The sequence below is a fragment of the Pecten maximus genome, chromosome 19 (genome assembly GCF_902652985.1).
Source record: "Pecten maximus chromosome 19, xPecMax1.1, whole genome shotgun sequence".
NCBI classification, from domain to species: domain Eukaryota; kingdom Metazoa; phylum Mollusca; class Bivalvia; order Pectinida; family Pectinidae; genus Pecten; species Pecten maximus.
The window spans coordinates 21,295,534-21,317,360 of record NC_047033.1 but is presented as its reverse complement, the minus strand read 5'-3'; the positions used below and the strand labels follow the sequence as shown (position 1 = coordinate 21,317,360).

At 34.0% G+C, this 21,827-nt stretch overlaps 1 protein-coding gene across 1 annotated transcript in view; it reads left to right on the top strand.

Moving 5' to 3' along the window:
• The window catches only part of LOC117317269 (inversin-like), a 70,085-nt gene that overhangs the window by 36,379 nt on the left and 11,879 nt on the right, over positions 1–21,827 (top strand). The window contains 5 exon segments of the mRNA XM_033872011.1: positions 8–160; positions 1,091–1,114; positions 2,359–2,364; positions 8,185–8,331; positions 18,846–18,983. Of these exon segments, the coding sequence (XP_033727902.1) occupies positions 8–160; positions 1,091–1,114; positions 2,359–2,364; positions 8,185–8,331; positions 18,846–18,983 (468 nt within the window).

Here is a 21,827-nt window from a genome sequence, read left to right as displayed (position 1 = left end):
TTTGTAGGAAGCGAGCGTTCGAAGAAACACGGAAACAGGAAGATATCAAACATAAACAGGAAGTAGAAGAAAGACAACAGGAAGTATACCTCAATCAGCCATTGGTCGATTCTCCGTCGGAGGATGGAACCCTACAACCAGTCATGAAAGTGCCAAAAAAGTAAGCAACTAGGTTTTCTTTTATAAATTGCTTATCTTGTATAACTTTACAATTACAAAACACCTTTTTTTTATGAATTTCTTATGTTGTATAACTTTACAATAACAAAACACCAAAAGGTACATGGGACCTGGGTTAATTATACCCACAACATGATTTAAAAGTCCATGATTAAGAGATCCCAAAGTAAAAAATATCAAATCTATATATAAATCTATATTTTTACTATAAGTTATTCAAAATGAAAGCAAAATCATCAAGACAGAAAAGAGATTTTTTTCAAACTTTGGAAAAATGTGTTTATTGTACATAAAAACAGTTTTCCCAAATGGTGACGGTCTAAATTTTAATGATAAAATCTTACTTTCAATATTCACTATATACAATGTATATTGACATGGAAAGCTTTGTTTGTTTGTTTAGCTCAATTGGTCGAAAACAATGGGCTTGTAAATTGTAGAACAATGTTTGTATTTATCAATAAATATATGACTAGTACAGATTTTGTATATCAGTTTGTTTATGCTGACCCAAATTTGTGATCTAGCCAATCGATATGTATAGATGAAAGTTACACATGTACGTCAAAACATGCATTGTCAAAACTCAAAATGGAGATCTCCATTTTTAAAAGTCTTCGCAAACTAGAAAAATTTTTGCTGGTTTGTTACTTATATTCAAACATTTTATGACAACATTATATTCTGTAATCAACACAGGTTTTAAGATGAAACTTTATATCATTTTGGATGAATCATATGTTTTCGAAAAATCTCCAGTTGGAAGCATTAAACTTTCACCTGGAAATATACCAACTAGTCCTTAGTTAAACTGAAGTCTTCAGTCTAGGACTGGGAACTTGGCAGGTGTGAATCTGTTTCATTGTTAATAATCTTAAGTACAAAGAACAACTTTATTATCCTGTTACAGCAGTGAGGAAGATTTAAATGATTGGTAAGGAATATTGTCAGATTTATCTCCCTTGAATCACTCTCTCCTTTCCTCATGCTCATCACTATATGTTGTTTTGATTGCTTCTTGCATGCTAATTAGGCTAGATTAAAGCCAGTCATCATTATCATTGCCAGGATAATATATTTTACAACAATAGCTGCAAGGCAAGAGATTTTTTGCCTGATGCCAAAGCCTTCAAAGCTCGGGTACATACAACTATATACATGTAATAAAGTATAGTGATGAAATTTTTTTGACTTCAACAAACGACTCCCATCAACTAAAATAACAATTCCTCTGTATCAGCCTTGTAACCTTTTTACCAATATTATTTACTTTTCAAAATTATATTCATATATTTTCTCTTTTAAAATTCTATTACATTATTTCATACAAGTAACATATACAGTAACATATACAGTGTATGTATAATATACGTGTGTATATATAAACAAATATTTATACCTAATTGATCCAATGGTTTCTTTTGTCAAATATAACATTTTTAGCTTTTTGATTGATATGTCATTTAGAAATAGTTTTCGTTATATACGTGTACATGATGCTAAATAAAAATAATTGATATACATGTAGATGTTGTACCATGTCTTAATTTACAATTAAAGTACGGTAGAACCAAAATCTGGTAAGGTGTCCTTATCTCATGCTTTGTTAACATCTAAACTGATATCTTTTATTTGTTTTCGAAATTACTTAAAAGAATTCTATGAAAAGTACAAATGCTTGTTAAAAAAAAAAAAAAAAAATGAAATAGAGAATGAATAAATATTCATATATTACAAAATAAACTATGTCCAAGTTTCAGAAATGTATTTTCAAATAGTTTGTTATCTATTCAGTGTGAAGACAACTCCAGAGTTTAATTACTTTATTCTGACATGTTTGTCCTGTCATAATTTGTTTCTTTATGTTGTCATAAGTTGCATCAGAGCAATATCAAAACGAAAGAAAAAAAAAATGAATAAAAAAGTAAAAAAAAGAAAACATTTTTCTTAAAATATGTATCAATTTATCAAAACAAGATGATTTAGGAACCATTGATATTATTTAGAGACAATGTATTCACATGATTATCTAATGCTAATGCTGTTAAATGTAAATATTAATATCAATAAACAAGTGAAAGTCTAGCTACACTGTGAAAAATATAATATTGTTACATTTGATAAGAAAATATAAGTTGTAAGATATTTTTATGATTTGTGTTTGTACTTTGAATGTAGTGATGGGTAAGAATTTTCAGTTGTCTCCCTTTATATCCAAACTCCCTGTTGTTTGCCATGTGATCATCTCCCTTTATTCCCAAACTCCCTGTTGTTTGCCATGTGATCGTCTCCCTTTATTCCCAAACTTCCTGTTGTTTGCCATGTGATCATCTCCCTTTATTCCCAAACTCGCTGTTGTTTGCCATGTGATCGTCTCCCTTTATTCCCAAACTCGCTGTTGTTTGCCATGTGATCGTCTCCCTTTATTCCCAAACTCGCTGTTGTTTGCCATGTGATCGTCTCCCTTTATTCCCAAACTCGCTGTTGTTTGCCATGTGATCGTCTCCCTTTATTCCCAAACTCGCTGTTGTTTGCCATGTGATCGTCTTCCTTTATACCCAAACTAGCTGTTGTTTGGCATGTGATCGTCTCCCTTTGCAATGGAGTTACCACTTCCACAGAATTCTTTAAACCAATATGTATTATGTGTTGATCAAAAGTTATCCTGTTTGTAATTCTGCTTTATTCCTTTTTTTCTGCATTGCACAGAAGACAGTTTTGAAGTTATCTCCCCTTGTAATTCACTGTTTGCTGCACAAATTATAATGTTCCTGGAGACACCTGATAGCCCTGAAATTTCATATCAAATTCCTGTAATGGACATGGTTTCAAACTTGAGCTTCTTCAAAGGTATAATGATGTAATATGCAGATAAAAGAAAGCCAATCCACTTTGAAAGCAATAAGCTATAAGCCACGGGGCCTGTCACATTTAATATTTGTTTCCAAGTCAGGAGACAGGCCTTTTACATGACAATGAAATATAATTTTGTTGGAAACTCCAGCAATATATATTGGTGGGCTTTATACTAGATATGGGCTTATTGCTTTAATTAAGACATGCATTGGTTCAAGACAATTAACACCATAATATGATGACACTGATGGCCATAATGCTGTCTTTTCATTACCTCCTATTGCCAGATAAAACAAACCCGACAACACAGATTTTAATCTGAGGTATAGAGATAACATAGAGTAAAATTCTCACCCTGAATAACACCTGCATTTTAGTGAAATAGTACTTTGTTGATTAATTTTTTGAACTTTGTTGAGGTAACTGGTATATACATGTATGTTATTTTGTAAGAAGAGGTTTTCGTCGATATAAATAAGTGTCTTTTCCATTTCTCAATATGTAAATCAATGGAAATAAAAAAACAAAACAAAAAAACAAATAAATCTGTGTTTTCTATGTGTTCCCACTTGTTCAGGATTAAGAATTGGTCCTTTTTATGTTAATTTGAGAGGAAAATTTGTGAGTTTGAAAGGAAATGTTCAGGAGTAAACTGTAGATATGAAGTAAATTAAATTGGGGGATGACTTGGGGCCCACTATCAGCCCAAACTTAAAGAAATAAATATACTTGTATTAAAATAAGATATTGAATTTTAATTAAGATAATGTTATTGATGAAAATAAAATTGTTGATGGCAGAAGTAACAGAAAATACCAACCAAACCTAAAAAGTCTGTAAACACGTCGTAAAACATGGGTCTTAATGGAAATCACCCCGAAAAAAGTGACAGAGTCCATTGTTGTTTAAATCCAAACAATCTATTGTTAATTTTAGGGTTGAAAGGATAAAGTATATATGTATCACAGTAGGTAACTAGGATTGGAAGCCTGATTACACTAATCTTCTCTGGTATATGCCAAGTCTGTACTCATGGACAGGTATTAGTCTTATTCAGGTCGAAAAGAAAATCTAAACTTGTCAAGTTAAACAATTTGTATTGTAGTCTAAAGGGGGCATATCACAAGATCTACTGCCAATATTTACTGGGTGGATGTATAGCTAGCAGTGTTTTTTGTTAGCTTTGAGGATATTTCAAACAGGAATTCAATATCTCAGATATATAGTTTGTTTGTCTGCTGGACGCAGTGACAAGAAAATATGGAATTCAGTGAAAGTGAATATCGTCTTTGGTGAAATAAGGTTTTAATAGATGTTGGCATTCAGAATGGTGTTCAACGGCTTGGACACTTGTTACTGACCTTTGGTCAGAGAAATTGAGACACCTTACCTGGATTTATTGCGAAACAATCAAATTTCATTTGTGGATTTAGTGAGACGGCCATGTGCCATTAAGAATTTTGAAGTGTTTAAATATAAAATCCCTTTATTTATGTAACAAAGGATTTCATTAGAGCTTCATAAAATCTGCAGTAGAAAAAGAAATTTGAAACTTCTTTTATTCAGACATTGAAGATTTCATTCCAATTTCCTCTGGGGAATTATTGAGTTGTATTGTTGGACTGAAAATTTTGATGAATCTTGATATAAAACACATACATATTGATGTGAATTGAATAGATGGAATTCAGCTGAAGTGGGTGTTTATCGCGGTTGAAAATACAGCTCGTCGTTATATATAGGTATCAAGGTCAATTTATATTTCTAGATTGACCTCCGGTATATAAGTGTGTTAGTAACTTTCTGTCTTCAGCTGAAATACAAACAGAATTGAAAATCAAATTAAGAACTGAGCAGACGGCGTGAAAAATTAATACTGAATCACAATTATTTGAAAATTAAAAGTTGGACACAAGGAACTTTACACCTGGAGGGCAATATTTCCGTTTTATTAGATATTGGATTACTCTTAGGATGTTGAGATAATCAGCATATTGAATTTATCGTAATTAGAATTTTGGATTTACTATCAACATGCCGCATGAGAATATTGCAATTCCAAATCCATCGACTAAAATATGGGACAAACACAGAGCCAAATTGTTTGTGTTAAAAACTGTGGTGAACGACAGTCTCCAACATAACGAACGATTTCAGTTTATGTAAGTATATAATGATATTGTATAGTATATAATAATCTCGTATATATAGAACAATTTCAGTTTATGTGTACAAATGGTATCGAATATATATGTTGAGCAATTTCAGTTTATGTAAGTATATAATGCTATCATATCTATAGAGCTATTTCATTTCATGTGAGGATAAAATGATACTTAACTTTATACAAAATGACTTTCCAGTAAGTTATTAATTATTACATTGTAAACAGAAGGATTTCAGTTGATGTAAATACATTATTGTATATAGTGATATCATATCCCAAGGAATTCCAATTTAAGACTATATATATCTAGTGAACTTGGTCAGATATGTTAAATTCTTTAAACAACTTCTCATTAACCAAAAGGCTGATGGCAGATATTAGGCCAGTAGCTATACTTCAAAATAAATGACCTAGATCAACTTTAAAGATACATTAATGTCGGGGAATGATACAGGCCCATCAGATCTCTTAATGTTCTTTATGAAATGATACAATTAACTTTGATAAGTCTGTGTTCAGCAGGGAGTCCCTACTGTAACAATATCCTGTAATAATTAAGCTGCAAAATATCAACAGAATTTGAGAATTGGTGATTAACAAAATTTTCAAAAAAGAGCTATTGTCCCCGTACCATTAAACATGATGATTGATTAGAGAATCGCTGATAAGCCTAGTCCCCATTGCTAAGCATTTACATGCTGGGTAATATGCCAAGCTACAAGATTAAACAAAATTTTGGGTAAAATGCCAAGTTGCAATATTTGTGTAATATTTTGTAATGAGTCAATTTTCGTTGCAAATAAATATGGAAACAATAATCACAATTTGTGTTAGACTATGTCACAAAATTGGAGAAGATCACCGGGGTATATGTACTGTATGCGCAGCTACCATATTTGTTCTCAAATAAGCCCCCTTTCCCAGTGTAAAAGTTTACTGTTTTAGTTTTGGGCGCTACTCAGGCTTATTTGTGAATCACTTTTAGCTTATTATTTTAGAGTTGAGGATTTTGTAAAAAATTAAGAAACAGGCTTATTTATGGACAGGGTTTATTGAGCGTATTTGTGGACGGGGGCTTATTTACAGATAAATTTGGTAGTGAAAGTGTCGGATGAGAACATGTCTGTTTTAACAAAGCTAAGATGTTGTTTCTTTTATAGGCACTATTGTTCAGAATTTGTTTGCTTTTATGCTCGACCAAGCTTTATATACTTTTAAATTGTACTGGAGTTTTTCAATACATTCATGTTGTCAAATTCAATTTAAAGTGACATTCCTTCAACACTCTGAAGATTTCTTACCTGTTTGCTTTTAAAACTAGTTTTAGACAGAATAATATATGTGGCTGTAAATAGAATTCAATTGTTTAGATTACTGTACTGTTAACGAGAGATTTCTCTTAGCAGCTGGTCATATATTTACTTTCTATTGTTAACCAATTGTCTTTGTGTACTTAATGTTTGTTTTAAAAAATAATTCTATTTTAGTGAATTTCATTTTTAAACCACCATAAATCTTTTCTCAGTTCATTTTTTACTTTCTAGTATTGTGCCTATTGACACACTGTCTATAATTTCCCTTCAAGAAAATCATGCCAAGAGGTTTTTATTTTGAAATATATAAGAATATTGTATAATTGCTACAGTTGGGTATATACTTAAAATAAACCTGATTCGTTATCTGGAGATATGACATATTGTGTCTATTCATGAAAAGATTAAGATGGAGTCTTTACAATCCTTGGAAGCTGTCAGCACGTATATTGTAATAGTTTAAATTATGTACAGTATTCATTTCACTGAATTTAACCTCTCATTAAATGTACAGTCATATCTAGAAATAAATTTGAAATTTGAATCTACATAGTAAAGACTTTCTAATTGACTGATATCTACATATTGTGTAGATTAAATTGTGATGTTTGAAAGTTAGGATCGAATTATCATTATTTTCAGTATTAAAGCAATTAGTTATTTCACTAACGAATTTGAAAGAACTGAAATTGTCCAGAGTCTTATTTCAATTTCTAAATCATGTTGGGTAAGGCTTTGTTACAACTGAAAACTAAATTATCAAAATGTCTGTTTGGTTTAAATAGTATTTCACACCCTGTATCAAGTTTCCTTCCACCCCATGCAATTAAAAGTGTATTATAGAACTAAGTAAATGTTGAATCGTTAATCGTTTCCCGTCAGATCCATTGAGGTAATTTGTATTGAATGTGTAATAATATTTGACCAGAACGATCAGCTTTAAATTGTTACAATGGGTCTGTACCGCTAAAATATCGAAGGGAGAATTTAAAATGCCCATGTACCACAGTCGGATAATAACGGGAAAATAATGGATTTGGTTGGAGTATCAGTTACATATAGCGGTGGATTGTGATGAAGCAAGTCCTGTTTTTGTTCATTCCGTTTCGGTGATCAGACACAATAGCCGTTTGTTTTGTACGAGGGTTCGGCCTATACTTTCTTTGCCTACCCCCGTTCATATATATATACAGAACCACCTTCACTGTTGTTAGGTATACCTGACTTCAGTGTTTATGAGACAGAAATTAAGATGGAGAATTTCATTTAATGAATCATCTTATTGAATTAACATTCTGATTTTAAAAGTGAAATTCTGAATAGCTGGAATGGTAGCTGAATAAGGATTACATGTGTATTTTGATCAGTTAAACAGGAAAATTGTACATTTCATACGGGGATGTATTAAAATTGTTCTCAAAACAATGGCAGAAATGTGTGCGCCATTTTGTTTTTACAAAATGGAATTTGTAAAATATTGACAATTTTCAACACTTCTTTTGGATACAAGATCAAAAATTCTTTGATTTTCTGTTTTATGTGTTTAAATACAAAAATTACATATTAGTTGTGAATTGCCTAATATCTTTAATTACCTAAAATGCCTCATTTCTTTGGATCGTTATCTGCCTCCATTGAGGGAATCATTCGAGCTTCTAAACTTTCCAGGAAAAAGGAAAAGGAGTATACCGAACTTTCCGATCTCCTAAAACAACGGCAGAGCCAACAGAAAGTGATCTCAAAGGAAAAACAACGACAGAACCAGTTCAAAGAAAAACAATGGGCTGCCATGAAGATACAGCGGGCATGGAAGAAGTAAGTAATATTCTATTTTCTGACCGATAAGAATTTATAGATATGAAATATGTTTGGTTGATATTCAGACATACACAACAAATTAAACATTTTTATATTTTTTTTTTTATTTTTAAAAGAAAAAAACAACTATCATAGAAAAATACAAGATAAAACATTTTATGATTTTGAAATTTTACAGAGAAAAATATCACAAAAAATTAGTTGTGAACACTTTGTATTAAAATAAAAAAATAAACATATTTTATTAGATATTCCCCCCCCCCCCCCCCCCCCCCCCCCCCCCCGAATAGATAGAACCTCCCAGTTAAGAATATTTGGTATTATCCAATAGTACTATTCTGTTTAGGCATAACTTTTCTGTTTTTATTCCCTTTTGACATTGTATTGACTTATTTTGTTCGGTTTTACTTCCATTCTGTTTGTGAACTAAAACATAGATACCCGGGTAGCTAGTTATGATAGCAGTTCAGATGACAGAGAGGGAAGGGACATAACTCTTGTTACTAGCTGACCTGGAGTGTAGTTAGGGTGGTATATTACTAAAAATGAGTCATTGGATATAAAAAAACCACACCAAGCAGAACATGTATACAACCACTATTATATATTTAGAAGTACGTGGGGAGACCATGTAAATCATGATTGATTCTGCCTTTCTCTATCTTTTGGTCCTGTTGGATATATGGTATATTTTGAGGGGCTATGATAGCTTGATCGTTAGAACCACTGTCTACATGTAGCCTCAGATGAGGTGCCGAGATGCTTGGTTTGATGCTCAGTAAATATTATTGTATGTCCACCTTAAAGGGGCTAAATGGTTAGATTTCATAAATTCTCTTCATGCATTTGATTTGATTTGCTTAATACTCAGGTTTAGGACTCCTCCGCTTAGTTCAGGACACCTTTGTTATGCTGTTTTCAATTTTGCACAGCACGCATGTGCAAAGGCATTGTTTACACTTGCCAATAGAGAATGATATAAAATAGTTTTAAACTAGGTTGTTCCTATTTTATTTCAGTGCATAACTTTTTGCATCCTTTTAATTCTTATACCTTTCTTTATATGTTATTATAGGTAAATCAAAATCTAACCATTTAAACCTTTAAAGTTAAAGTGCCTCAGGACACTGAACAAAAATATGTCTACCAGCCCACTTTCATGAGGCTTCAAAATCACCGTTCTCCGATTTATACCAAAACAGGACAGTGTGGATTGTCTTGTTTTTATGAAATTGTCTGTGTATTAGTTGGAGTTGTCTCTCTTCTATTACGGCTGGATTGTATCTCTGTTCTGTTAAACCTGTGTCTAACTTCCAATGAAATCTTTATAATGTCAGTCATACTTTCTTATTATTTCTGTTTTTATAAACCAGTCCATGTAGAACTTTTTAATGCTTGAGAAAATCAGTTAAATCTGAGGTCACCATCTACTCACACGTTGGCCTTTATTAATCTTTCAATTTCTTCACATTTTCATTACAGCAAAGTTATATGTTCAAAAATTATAAACATAATTGATTTCTTTATTACTACATTACACACACACTTGAATCCTTTAGATCGACTTGACAGAAAAATTGTTGCATAGCAAAATAACCTTAAGTCGGCACAGGTGTGTAGAGAAATAAAAACTGTAGTAGTAAGGCCTGAGGTATTACAGTATTTAGGGCATTTTGCCAATGTTTGTCTTTGAATTTATAGCTACGAAATAAATCTCTAATCATTTCACTGAGTCTCTACAGGTTTTTAAAGCATGTGGCACATACCTTTAACTGGATGAAATATGAGAAATGAAAGGAATGTATTAAGGTGTACCCTGAATGCTTTTTATGGCTACTATAGTTATTACATGTTTATAAAGTTGTAATATAAGTACTGTGAAGAAATAATATGAAAATATTTTATTGTTTCCAAGAAATGAGTGACTTCATGGAATGCAAATCTCTACATTAATCCCATTCGTCTTAGAGATTGACCTATATCATTCTGTGACGTCACAAGTGTGTAATATCCACAATATTGTATATAAACAAATGAGACAGTAAAGCTTGAAATAAATTATTACCCTGTAGTCCATGCAGTATCATTGTATTTAAATATTTGACATTGAACTATATCTTATACTGAAGAGCTTAGTTGACGGATCAATATTTTCATGCAAAATAATCTTCTCAAAAAAGTAATTATATATCTGGACTTTCAGATCACACATCACAAGCATAGAGAAATGTATATGTTACTTACTAATAGACCTAAACCAGGTAGCCTGTCCTGTCCTTGAATGGGACCAGTGCTCGAAGTCGAACACGCTTTTTATATTGATCCTAATTCCAAAAATCAACAATTTTTTCCCTGTATTGATAGGGTGTATTGTAACTTTTTTCTCTGATAATTTAGCTCTCCAACAAGGGAGGTAATCAAAGTCTGAGCAGATGAGTCCGCTAGAACAGCAGATCACAAATAGTAAAAGTAAACATAGTTGTCTGAAATATTAGCATAAAATAAAAAAAACCATTTCCTTGATGCAATGGAGTGATTTCAAATTACATGTATAATGTAAACAATCCATGACTATTAATTTGTCAGTTTACATTGATAAACACCATTATAATATAATTCAAAATGTGTCAATCAGTGTCCTTTACCAGGTCCCCAATAGAGTGATGCTGACTGTGGCAAATGAGTTTGTAATGAAACTTTTATCTTTTCCTATCTGTTTATGACAACGTATGACCCATTTATCATGTATATTCTCCACGTTTCCTTTTTTCAAAGACTCTGGTGTTTTGTTGTATTCATCAGCTACAAATTCGTACCAGGATTCAATCAAGTCACATTTCTCTGGTGGCCAAATCGCGAAAATTACTCCCATGCATATACATGTACATACCGAAATCACGAATTTAACTCCCCGCCAAAATAACCACATTTACAGTATAGATATTCATCCCCCTGCCCATAATACACATTATATTTGTCTGTTTATCCGGTAGCACAAAGTCTACCTGAGAAATATGTACTGTTTTGTGTAGGTGAAGTTTATATATTGTAATATAGTTTAAAAATAGCAATAACAGATAATCTTTTGGATGGTCAAGTCTGTAATCTAAGGCCTTCAATATATAAACTATTTGCACAAAATTGTTGAAAATATTCCTGGTAGTATGTCCGTTGCTGAGTTAATACAAAGGTCTATCAACAGAACAGACATTCCATGGTTAACAGTTTGTATGTGTAGACAAGGCATTCCTTTGTGTTAAACCTACGCTCAATACCGCTGTATTATACCTATATACCTATAACTGTATACCCAATACACAAAGTCCTGAGTTAATCGGGTGTGAAACACCCATTGGTTCATTTTAATTCAAAGTGTTGAGGCCACCCACAGGGAAACTTGTAAATAGGGATTTAAATCATTTTGAAAATGTGAAATGAAAATGAAATACATTAAAAAACTTATCATACAATCAATAACACACACAAACAAAATGGTGAGGCAATTCATGGGGGAAAAAAAATCATATTGATAGTAAATGTGCTTTCAATTTTTTTTATTTGATTAACCATATATCTGAAAGCTATGTTGAGATTACCGATAGGGAAATTTTTAACAAAATATTTATTTTTTGTATGATTTTGTATTTTTCTCACTCCATACCTTCATACAACAAGTGCAATATTGTTAAAGGTTTTCAAGTCCAACACAAAGTTTTCCTCTTTGCAATCATCAAAAATCAAAAATGAAATAGAGGAACATCCAAGCATAACATGAATTATATAGAAATATATAAAGACATTTATTATGTTTGACAAATCTTCTGAAATATTGCATAGAGTTGTCTTCCCTTAAATAACATATGTTACAAATCTTAAATATCACATGGAGTTGTATATACCCTTGGTTTCAAAAAGGAAATGTTAGGTGTTAACTTAAATTATTAATTACAGTTTTTACAAATCGTAAATATTACACAGAGTTGTCTACCTTTGCTTCTTGATAAACATTACACTCGGCAGTAATGACACTTGATTTTTGTAATATTAGATATCTAAATATATCAAATTTTTGCCAGTGAAATATAGAAATTTATCAAACTAATAAAACTTATATTTTTACTGCAGCGATGAGCAGTGAAATATAGAATTTTGCAGTGAAAATATAAGTTTTGTAGTGAAAGTATAAGTTTTTCCGTTTTTGACCAATCAGAGTGAACCTTTGTATTTACCTCATTGAAACCTGCCAATTTTTCCAATTGAGGGGAAGAAAGATAAATTGGTTATGCTGCAGTATTTCTGAAATATTCAGACTAGTTTTCACTAGTTACAAAATACTCACTGGACATTAGCTATTCATGCATAGATTCTCGGATAACAGCAGAAAATGCTTGAATTGTGTTGATCAGTCCTTTCAAAATGGCACCGTCAAGTTGACGTGGAGTAACGTCACAAAGAGGTGACGTCATTAATTATGTTTCTGATTCCTGCACTTTTTGACACTATTAATTTTTCGACGGTTCAAATTTTGTTTTTTGAGTATATAAAGAATATTGAATGGTTTCCCGTTTAATATAACATATATTTCACTCATATGACAGAATATTTTGATATTTTTCTCTCATGCTTCGCACTCTTGAAAATATCAATATTCTGTCAAACTCGTGAAATATATGTTATAAATTTGCATATGGTAAAGTGGTATATAGAGGATTTTGAATGGTTTCCCATTTAATATAACATATATTTCACTCGTATGACAGAATATTTCAATATTTTTCTCTCATGCTTTGCACTCTTGAAAATATCAATATTCTGTCATACTCGTGAAATATATGTTATATTAAATGGGAAACCATCCAAAATCCTCTATATATTTATACCATATGCTAATTTTTTTAATCACACATCACACTATAAAGCTAAGCCGATTGTTGTTTTAAAGAGTACACTCTTACAAGTGTTTTAAAGCATTTAGAAAATTCCCATTTTGGATTTTTAATTCCAATAACTTCAACTTCTGGAAGGTATATGAACACATGTGCCACCACATAGATATACTCTCGCCAGCTGAAAGGCCCCAAGGTCGTAATAGTGGACGTAAAACCTGTTAAATAAATAAATAAAATATAGATATACTCAGTCCCTCTTGAGAACATTTACACAGGCATGGTGTATTTCACAAAAGCTTTTATTTTAAATATAGAGAGCTTGTTTAGGAACTCGATGAAAGGAATAATTTTGACATACAAGGGTATCCAGGGTGGTTTGAAAGTTAAATGTCTCACATAATGTTATATCTTACGGTAGCTTTCCTTAAATTAAGATTTAACGTAATTTCTTTTATTTATTAGTTGTGCTGTATTTTCTGTACATAATTAACGTACTGTAATCAGAACAATACAAATATTTGTCATTCACTCAGGTATTTTAGAATTTTTAACATAACTTAACCATGAAGTCTAAAAATATATCTTTATTTCTTCAAAATTTTAGAATATTTATCTGTAGGAATCAGTAAATTTACTATCCAAAAGAAGTAAGGTAAATCCTTTTGTATGGGTTATATTAGTATGAAAACGATCACCATTAAATTGAAATCGAAGATCTGGGCCGGTCTAGACTTCTATAATCCGTCATCTGCCTAGAGATTTTACATAGAGAAGTTCTGCCACAGGAGAGCCAGATAAGATAATATTGATTTTAATGGATTATGAATATAGCTTAATGGCTTAAACCACTAGTGAAGAATTTACAGAGAATCCTAAAATCTTGTGACATTTGGTTTGACAACCTTGGGCCATTGGAATGTAAAGGTAATTTTTTTTATGTTGTTATGGGGAACTGGTCAAATTTTTACTGGAATTTTGTGTTTTTAAGCACAAGTTGTAAAAATGTTTCATGTTTGACTTTTGGAATTTTAAAATGTTAAATTATTTCTTAAATATTGTTTTTACCTGGTCACAACAAGCCTTTGGTGCTTTTAAATGCAGACCATAAAAAATCATTTTACTTTATGTCAACACATTTTTTTATGGTGACAAGTTTTTGACATTGAAGTCAATTTATATGTAGAACAATTGGTGTATGACTTAATTCATACCCAGTCATAATAAGATAGTTGTTTAACTGTTAAAATACAACATGGATACGTCTTTGTTTTGAGACAATGGTCACAGTTGAATTGTCAAGCACACTCTACAGCCGTTATCGAACACAGAGTCGTACCATACCGAGTATTTAACAAACAGGAGGCCATAGATCTCAGATATATTGGCAACATGTAACACAAAGTTTCAGATTTAATCGAATATTTACACAATTATTCCTTGGAATTATATCTATATTTTGTGTGGAGATATAAAAGTGTCAAGATTGGGAGACAAATAATCACCGTTGATCTACCCAGGGTCCAATATGGCTCCCCGGATAGGTTTGTATAAATGTCCGTCGTGTGCCTTGAGATTTTATATATATATCTTATATGTATTTTTGATCAAATTTGGAAATATTTATCTTGAAAATTACTTTCAGGTGTAGTTTTAAATAATTCACATTGAAATTTGATTTGTATGTTATGTATGTAGATATAGTGATTTATATAATATCTATATCTACCTATATATGAATGGGTGTATACATACATGCAGGCCAATCAACTATGTTTAATATGCAGTGACCAATTCGTTACTGCAGAAATTACTTATTTTAAACATTTTTTTTTTTATAGAATTTAATACTCTAAATCTTTAAAAAGTTCTTTATACATTTGAAAGAATTTCTTTGATGGTGATATTTGTTTTATAGACTATAGGCATTGTTGAGTTCACCGTACCTTTTAAATGTTTAAACTTTGACACAGAAATTAGCAATAATCATTTATGAAATATCTTATAAGTGAGAATATAAATGAATTGAATTCAGGCCTGATATGCATTTACAACAGGGGCTTTTTGTATAATGATTTTTAAAACTGGAGTGTAATACATGGTGTTTTTGGAATGTGTGTTAATGGTTGATTAGCTTGAGTGTTGAGTGGGTTTCGTTGACGCAGTACTGTATACTCGTCAATAAAACCCGGCCGAGTCAGACACTGGTATACAAAACGAAACCAGAATGAAATGTCAGAAAGTTTATTGGTTCACAAGCAATTCATTTGGTCATTGTATTCCTAATTTTGTAACTGTTTAAAAATTTATTACATAATGATTTTAAACAAACTTTACCTGTGTTGATTGTGAGAATTTTATTTGTCCAGAGACCCATTCACGGTATAGTACTATTATATTGTCTATTGACCGAATATTGATCTGTTACACAGACTTTCATTTTCTCTAGACCGTGTTGTTTAAGTAGTTTCAAATCATTCAGATGAAAGACCACATTTTAAGTTAGAGAGGGAAGAACAAGATGAAATGAATTTTAAACTTCATTTTCTCCATCCATTTTGCAATTATTTTTCAGAAAAGTTTTATTTTACTGCCAAAATCTTTCTAGAAAATTTTGCAAACATGAAATTATGACTTAGAGTAATGAAAGACGAAGTAGTGGAGAGTGGACCACCTAATAGCTGTCCATATCAGGAAAATAAGTCATACCCAAATATATATATTATAAAATAGTCCAATAGAAACATCAGTTAGATAATAATTCACAATTGAAAATAAATCTTAATTTTGACAAATCTCTAAGACATACTGAGACTCAGGGAGGCAGAGGGGTTACCATCAGGGAAGTAGGTCTGTGTTACAGGAGAAAGGGAGACGGGGGTTACCATCAGGGAAGTAGGTCTGTACTCCGGGAGACAGGGAAACATGGGTTACCATCAGGGAAGTAGGTCTGTGGTCAGGGAGACACAGACAGGGGTTACCATCAGGGAAGTAGGTCTGTACTCCGGGAGACAGGGAAACATGGGTTACCATCAGGGAAGTAGGTCTGTACTCAGGGAGACAGGGAAACATGGGTTACCATCAGGGAAGTAGGTCTGTACTCCGGGAGACACAGACAGGGGTTACCATCAGGGAAGTAGGTCTGTACTCCGGGAGACAGGGAGACAGGGGTTACCATCAGGGAAGTAGGTCTGTGGTCCGGGAGACACAGACAGGGGTTACCATCAGGGAAGTAGGTCTGTACTCCGGGAGACAGGGAGACGGGGGTTACCGTCAGGGAAGTAGGTCTGTGGTCCGGGAGACACAGACAGGGGTTACCATCAGGGAAGTAGGTCTGTACTCCGGGAGACACAGACAGGGGTTACCATCAGGGAAGTAGGTCTGTACTCAGGGAGACAGGGAAACATGGGTTACCATCAGGGAAGTAGGTCTGTACTCCAGGAGAAAGGGAGACAGAGGTTACCATCAGGGAAGTAGGTCTGTACTCCGGGAGACAGAGAGACAGGGGTTACCATCAGGGAAGTAGGTCTGTGGTCCAGGAGAAAGGGAGGCAGGGGTTACCATCAGGGAAGTAGGTCTGTGGTCCAGGAGAAAAGGAGACGGGGGTTACCATCAGGGAAGTAGGTCTGTGGTCAGGGAGACACAGACATGGGTTACCATCAGGGAAGTATGTCTGTACTCAGGGAGACAGGGAAACATGGGTTACCATCAGGGAAGTAGGTCTGTGGTCCGGGAGACACAGACAGGGGTTACCATCAGGGAAGTAGGTCTGTACTCTGGGAGACAGGGAGACGGGGGTTACCATCAGGGAAGTAGGTCTGTGGTCCGGGAAACACAGACAGAGGTTACCATCAGGGAAGTAGGTCTGTGGTCCGGAAGAAAGGGAGACAGGGGTTACCATCAGGGAAGTAGGTCTGTGGTCCGGTAGACACAGACAGGGGTTACCATCAGGGAAGTAGGTCAGTGGTCCGGGAGAAAGGGAGACAGGGGTTACCATCAGGGAAGTAGGTCAGTGGTCCGGGAGAAAGGGAGACAGGGGTTACCATCAGGGAAGTAGGTCTGTACTCCGGGAGACACAGACAGGGGTTACCATCAGGGAAGTAGGTCTGTACCCCGGGAGACACAGACAGGGGTTACCATCAGGGAAGTAGGTCTGTACTCCAGGAGAAAGGGAGACAGAGGTTACCATCAGGGAAGTAGGTCTGTACTCCGGGAGAAAAGGAGACAGGGGTTACCACCAGGGAAGTAGGTCTGTACTCAGGGAGACACAGACAGGGGTTACCATCAGGGTAGGTCTGTGGTCTAGGAGACACAGACAGGGGTTACCATCGGGGAAGTAGGTCTGTGGTCCAGGAGAAAGGGAGACAGAGGTTACCATCAGGGAAGTAGGTCTGTACTCTGGGAGAAAGGGAGATGGGGGTTACCATCAGGGAAGTAGGTCTGTACTCCAGGAGAAAGGGAGACAGGGGTTACCATCAGGGAAGTAGGTCTGTACTCCGGGAGAAAGGGAGACAGGGGTTACCACCAGGGTAGGTCTGTGGTCCGGGAGACACAGACATGGGTTACCATCAGGGAAGTAGGTCTGTACTCCAGGAGAAAGGGAGACAGGGGTTACCACCAGGGTAGGTCTGTGGTCCGGGAGACACAGACATGGGTTACCATCAGGGAAGTAGGTCTGTACTCCAGGAGAAAGGGAGACAGGGGTTACCACCAGGGTAGGTCTGTGGTCCGAGAGACACAGACAGGGGTTACCATCAGGGAAGTAGGTCTGTACTCCGGGAGACACAGACAGGGGTTACCATCAGGGAAGTAGGTCTGTGGTCCAGGAGAAAGGGAGACAGGGGTTACCACCAGGGAAGTAGGTCTGTACTCCGGGAGAGAGGGAGACAGGGGTTACCACCAGGGAAGTAGGTCTGTACTCCGGGAGACACAGACAGGGGTTACCATCAGGGAAGTAGGTCTGTACTCCGGGAGAAAGGGAGACAGGGGTTACCATCAGGGAAGTAGGTCTGTACTCCGGGAGACAGAGAGACAGGGGTTACCATCAGGGAAGTAGGTCTGTACTCCGGGAGACAGAGAGACAGGGGTTACCATCAGGGAAGTAGGTCTGTGGTCCAGGAGAAAGGGAGGCAGGTCTGTGTTTGGAAAGAAAGATAAACAGGCTGGAGGTGTCATTGTGAAGTGAAGTCTGCTCCAGAAAGAGAGCGACTCAGAGAGATAATAACATGTAAATGAGATGTTTGACTTTCATGGATACACAAGCTGTATATGTTTAGTGATGACGAAATTAATACAAATCTCTAAGGTGTGTCATATTTCAATTCCCCTGTCTGCGCACATTACCACCAATCCATGGTCACCATTACAACAAAACCATTTGATCATGCTTACATAGTTACAAAATGTTACTAAATGATACTTTTCTTACTTCATATAGTTACAAAATGTTGTTTAATGCTACTTTTCTTTGTTGTCATAGTTACAAGATGTACTAAATGTTACTTTCTTGATTCCGCTAGTGTTACTTATTGTCAACCAGCTTTCATCATGTTTCTATATGTTACTTTTCTGTGTTCTACCAGTTACAAAATTTTACTAAATGTTAATTTTTTTTTGCTTTTCCAGTTACAAGATGCGGCAGGCTGGGATCATGAAGGTCGCCAAACAGTCCATCCGGACAATCCGACTTCGTGCAGGGGAGGAGGAGTTTGAGCGACAGATCGCCGCACTCACAATCCAGTTGGCATGGCGTAAATACTTCAGGTCAGTATACAAAGCTAGCATATGATTGGATAATATCTACTCAAGTTTAGCTCATTTCAATAGAGTTTTTAATTGTCACTATTTTGTGTATATAACTGCCAAAAAACTTAAGTACTTTTTTTGATCTCCTAACTTTCCTGGAGTCTGCTCAAGCAGATGAAGCCATATTGTCCTACATGGGGCTACAGAGTTCTTTTAAATCCTGCCTTCATGAGAAAAAACTATCTTGCTTGTCAAACAACAAATTTCTCCTGCCTGGAAAAAGGTTCAAAAGACAAAAAAAAAAGTGTTTTTGCAATAAAGCAGAGTTTCATTAAACAAACTCTCCTCAGTTGAATTGACTAAAACAAGATTGTTGGGATCAATAGGGCAAAAATGCTGTATCAAGATTTCCTAGGCAAGAATTTCACTGAAAAGATTTAAATTAAAATGATAAATAATTCATATAAAAGTCATTGGGTAGTTTCATTTCTAGATTATTTAAATTTGAGAGTTATCTTTCTTTGATCTGAACGTCGTCCGATATTCACTTTGGAAAATCATTGATCTTAGGTTAAAGTTATATAGCCGTACATAGGTGAGTCTATGGAATTTTCTTCACACTAAGGGAGTACCCTTTTTAAGTACATGTTTGTCTTTCATAAGTGACTGAGTTTTAGCCAAAATATTGTTTAAGATAGGAATTATTGTTATGATGGAAATCTATCTTAATTGGTGGAAGGGGGAATTCTCTTTTAAAGTTGATGATTGACCTTCATTTTTGAGTGTTTTTTAGTGTAATATTATCTGTATTATTTAAAAACAATCCTTTTGGGACTGGAACGTAAAATGTATAGAAAGGAAACGGATTTTAGTACTCATGACAACAGAGTTGACAAATATAGCTACGTTGGGATACGCGACTCTGTACTTTAGTTTAATATCTACTTTTCATTTCCATCTTTGTATATTGATATGTATTTCTTATTCTTCTCCTTCCAAAAGCAGTTCCTCTTGGAAAAGTTCTTCAATAGCTGATTCTTCAGATCATAATTCTTATGGGAAAAGAATTAATTCATCTACTGGGTAAACACTGTCTGATGACTCGACACGGAGCACTTATTGTTTCTTTATTTGTCTCTTTATTATTACTTTGCTGTGTCAGAAAAACAAAATTCATTTTATTTCTTGAGGGAATTAGTTTTCATTTTGTTTTCATTAAGAAATAAGCAGGAGCTGTATGTTATATTTCATTCCATCTTGTTGTCCTTTGCTTTAACTTTCACTTCGTAAATTATTTTTTGCTTCTGAATGTGTATTTTTTCTTTAGAGTTTTCATTTTGATATGCTATACATATAAAGTTGCATTGTCAGCACTTTTTGTTTTGTTTGATTTTATGCAGAAGTCTCTTGAAATATTTTCATCTGTTATAAATAATGTGGGAAAAAAGGGGAAAAAAGTCATACTGACTAGAAAATGTCCTACAGACTTTTTAGAATTTGTTTCTATAATTTTCAACAAATCTGAGAATTTCTAGATGTTTGTTTTAATTTCCTATCTTAGTACTCATTACTCAGGAGATTTTATTGCATCAAAAGTCAAGGTTATGAAAAAAGTTCCTCTATATAAAGGTGTTATTGGTGCCTGAGATTGGAAGATAAATGTTTATCTGTCCATCGCAAAGTTTAAATGTTCAGTATTAAATTTTTGAGCACTTCAGTGTGAACAGCTTTTATTCTTAATTACCCGGTAATATATTTTGAAATTGATGATTCTGTAAAAATGAAGAAGGGCTTATTTGAGGATAAATATGGTATGAGTTATATATTTTCAAGCTAAAATGCTTCTCAGCATCTGTCACCTCAGTGGTATGTAGTAATTATACAAATCAATTACCGTCGTACATTTCTATTGTAAGTTTCATGGCGAAATTGATTAACTTGCTAGAATTCAAAAGAAACATGAATTTTCCATCACGAATCATGTAGAAATCGATGCAGGTATGATGTATATATTTAACTGTTGTATTATTTTCATCAACATGCTCTGCTTAAATTTCTAGGTATGTCAATTTAAGTCATAATAATCAAGCACTTGTAAAATCTCTAAAGGGAAAATAAAATCAGTACTTTCTTGCATTTTTCTTGAAGCAGAAATGAAATAGGAGTCATGGCAGAAAAAAATAGAGATGTCAATTTTATTTACACATAATTTGGTCAGTAAGTAAAGGTTTATTTTGTATGTTAAGTTGACAAATCTTTTCTGAACCCTTTCCATTGAATAACAGGTAATAGCTAGCTAGGTCACCAAAGGTAAATGGTTAGCTTTTACCAGTTTGTTAAGTTGTTAAATATTTCTGACTGTAATAAAAAATATGTCATCAAAAATAATCTAACAATAAGAACTGGACTTGATAGCTAGGTTATAAGTAAATATCCTTTTGGGTGTTGGTAGTTAAATTTGTCTCTAAAATGAGAAATTTTAAAGAATTCAAACATTCTGACAAAAAAAAAGAGGAGATATTTAAAAAGAAAAAAAAAGAAAAAAAGATAATAAAAAAAAAATACTGTTAAATAAAATGAAATAAAATAAAAAAGAAAGAAAGAAATAGAAAACAAAAATAAAAATAAAATCAACAAACCAGGAACTGATCTGAACGGTGAGTTTTTAAAACTCATCATATCGTTCAATACATTGCTCTGCATATTCCTGTTGCCCTGAGATTGATTTTTGTATAACTATAGACGTCCCAGGGTGTCGGTCCATGATATAGACATCTATGGAGATCACATGGTACTGAACACCGTCATTTATAGATACAGGTCTTTGTTTCCATTGTTTGACTGTGGCTGGATGTTGAGTAC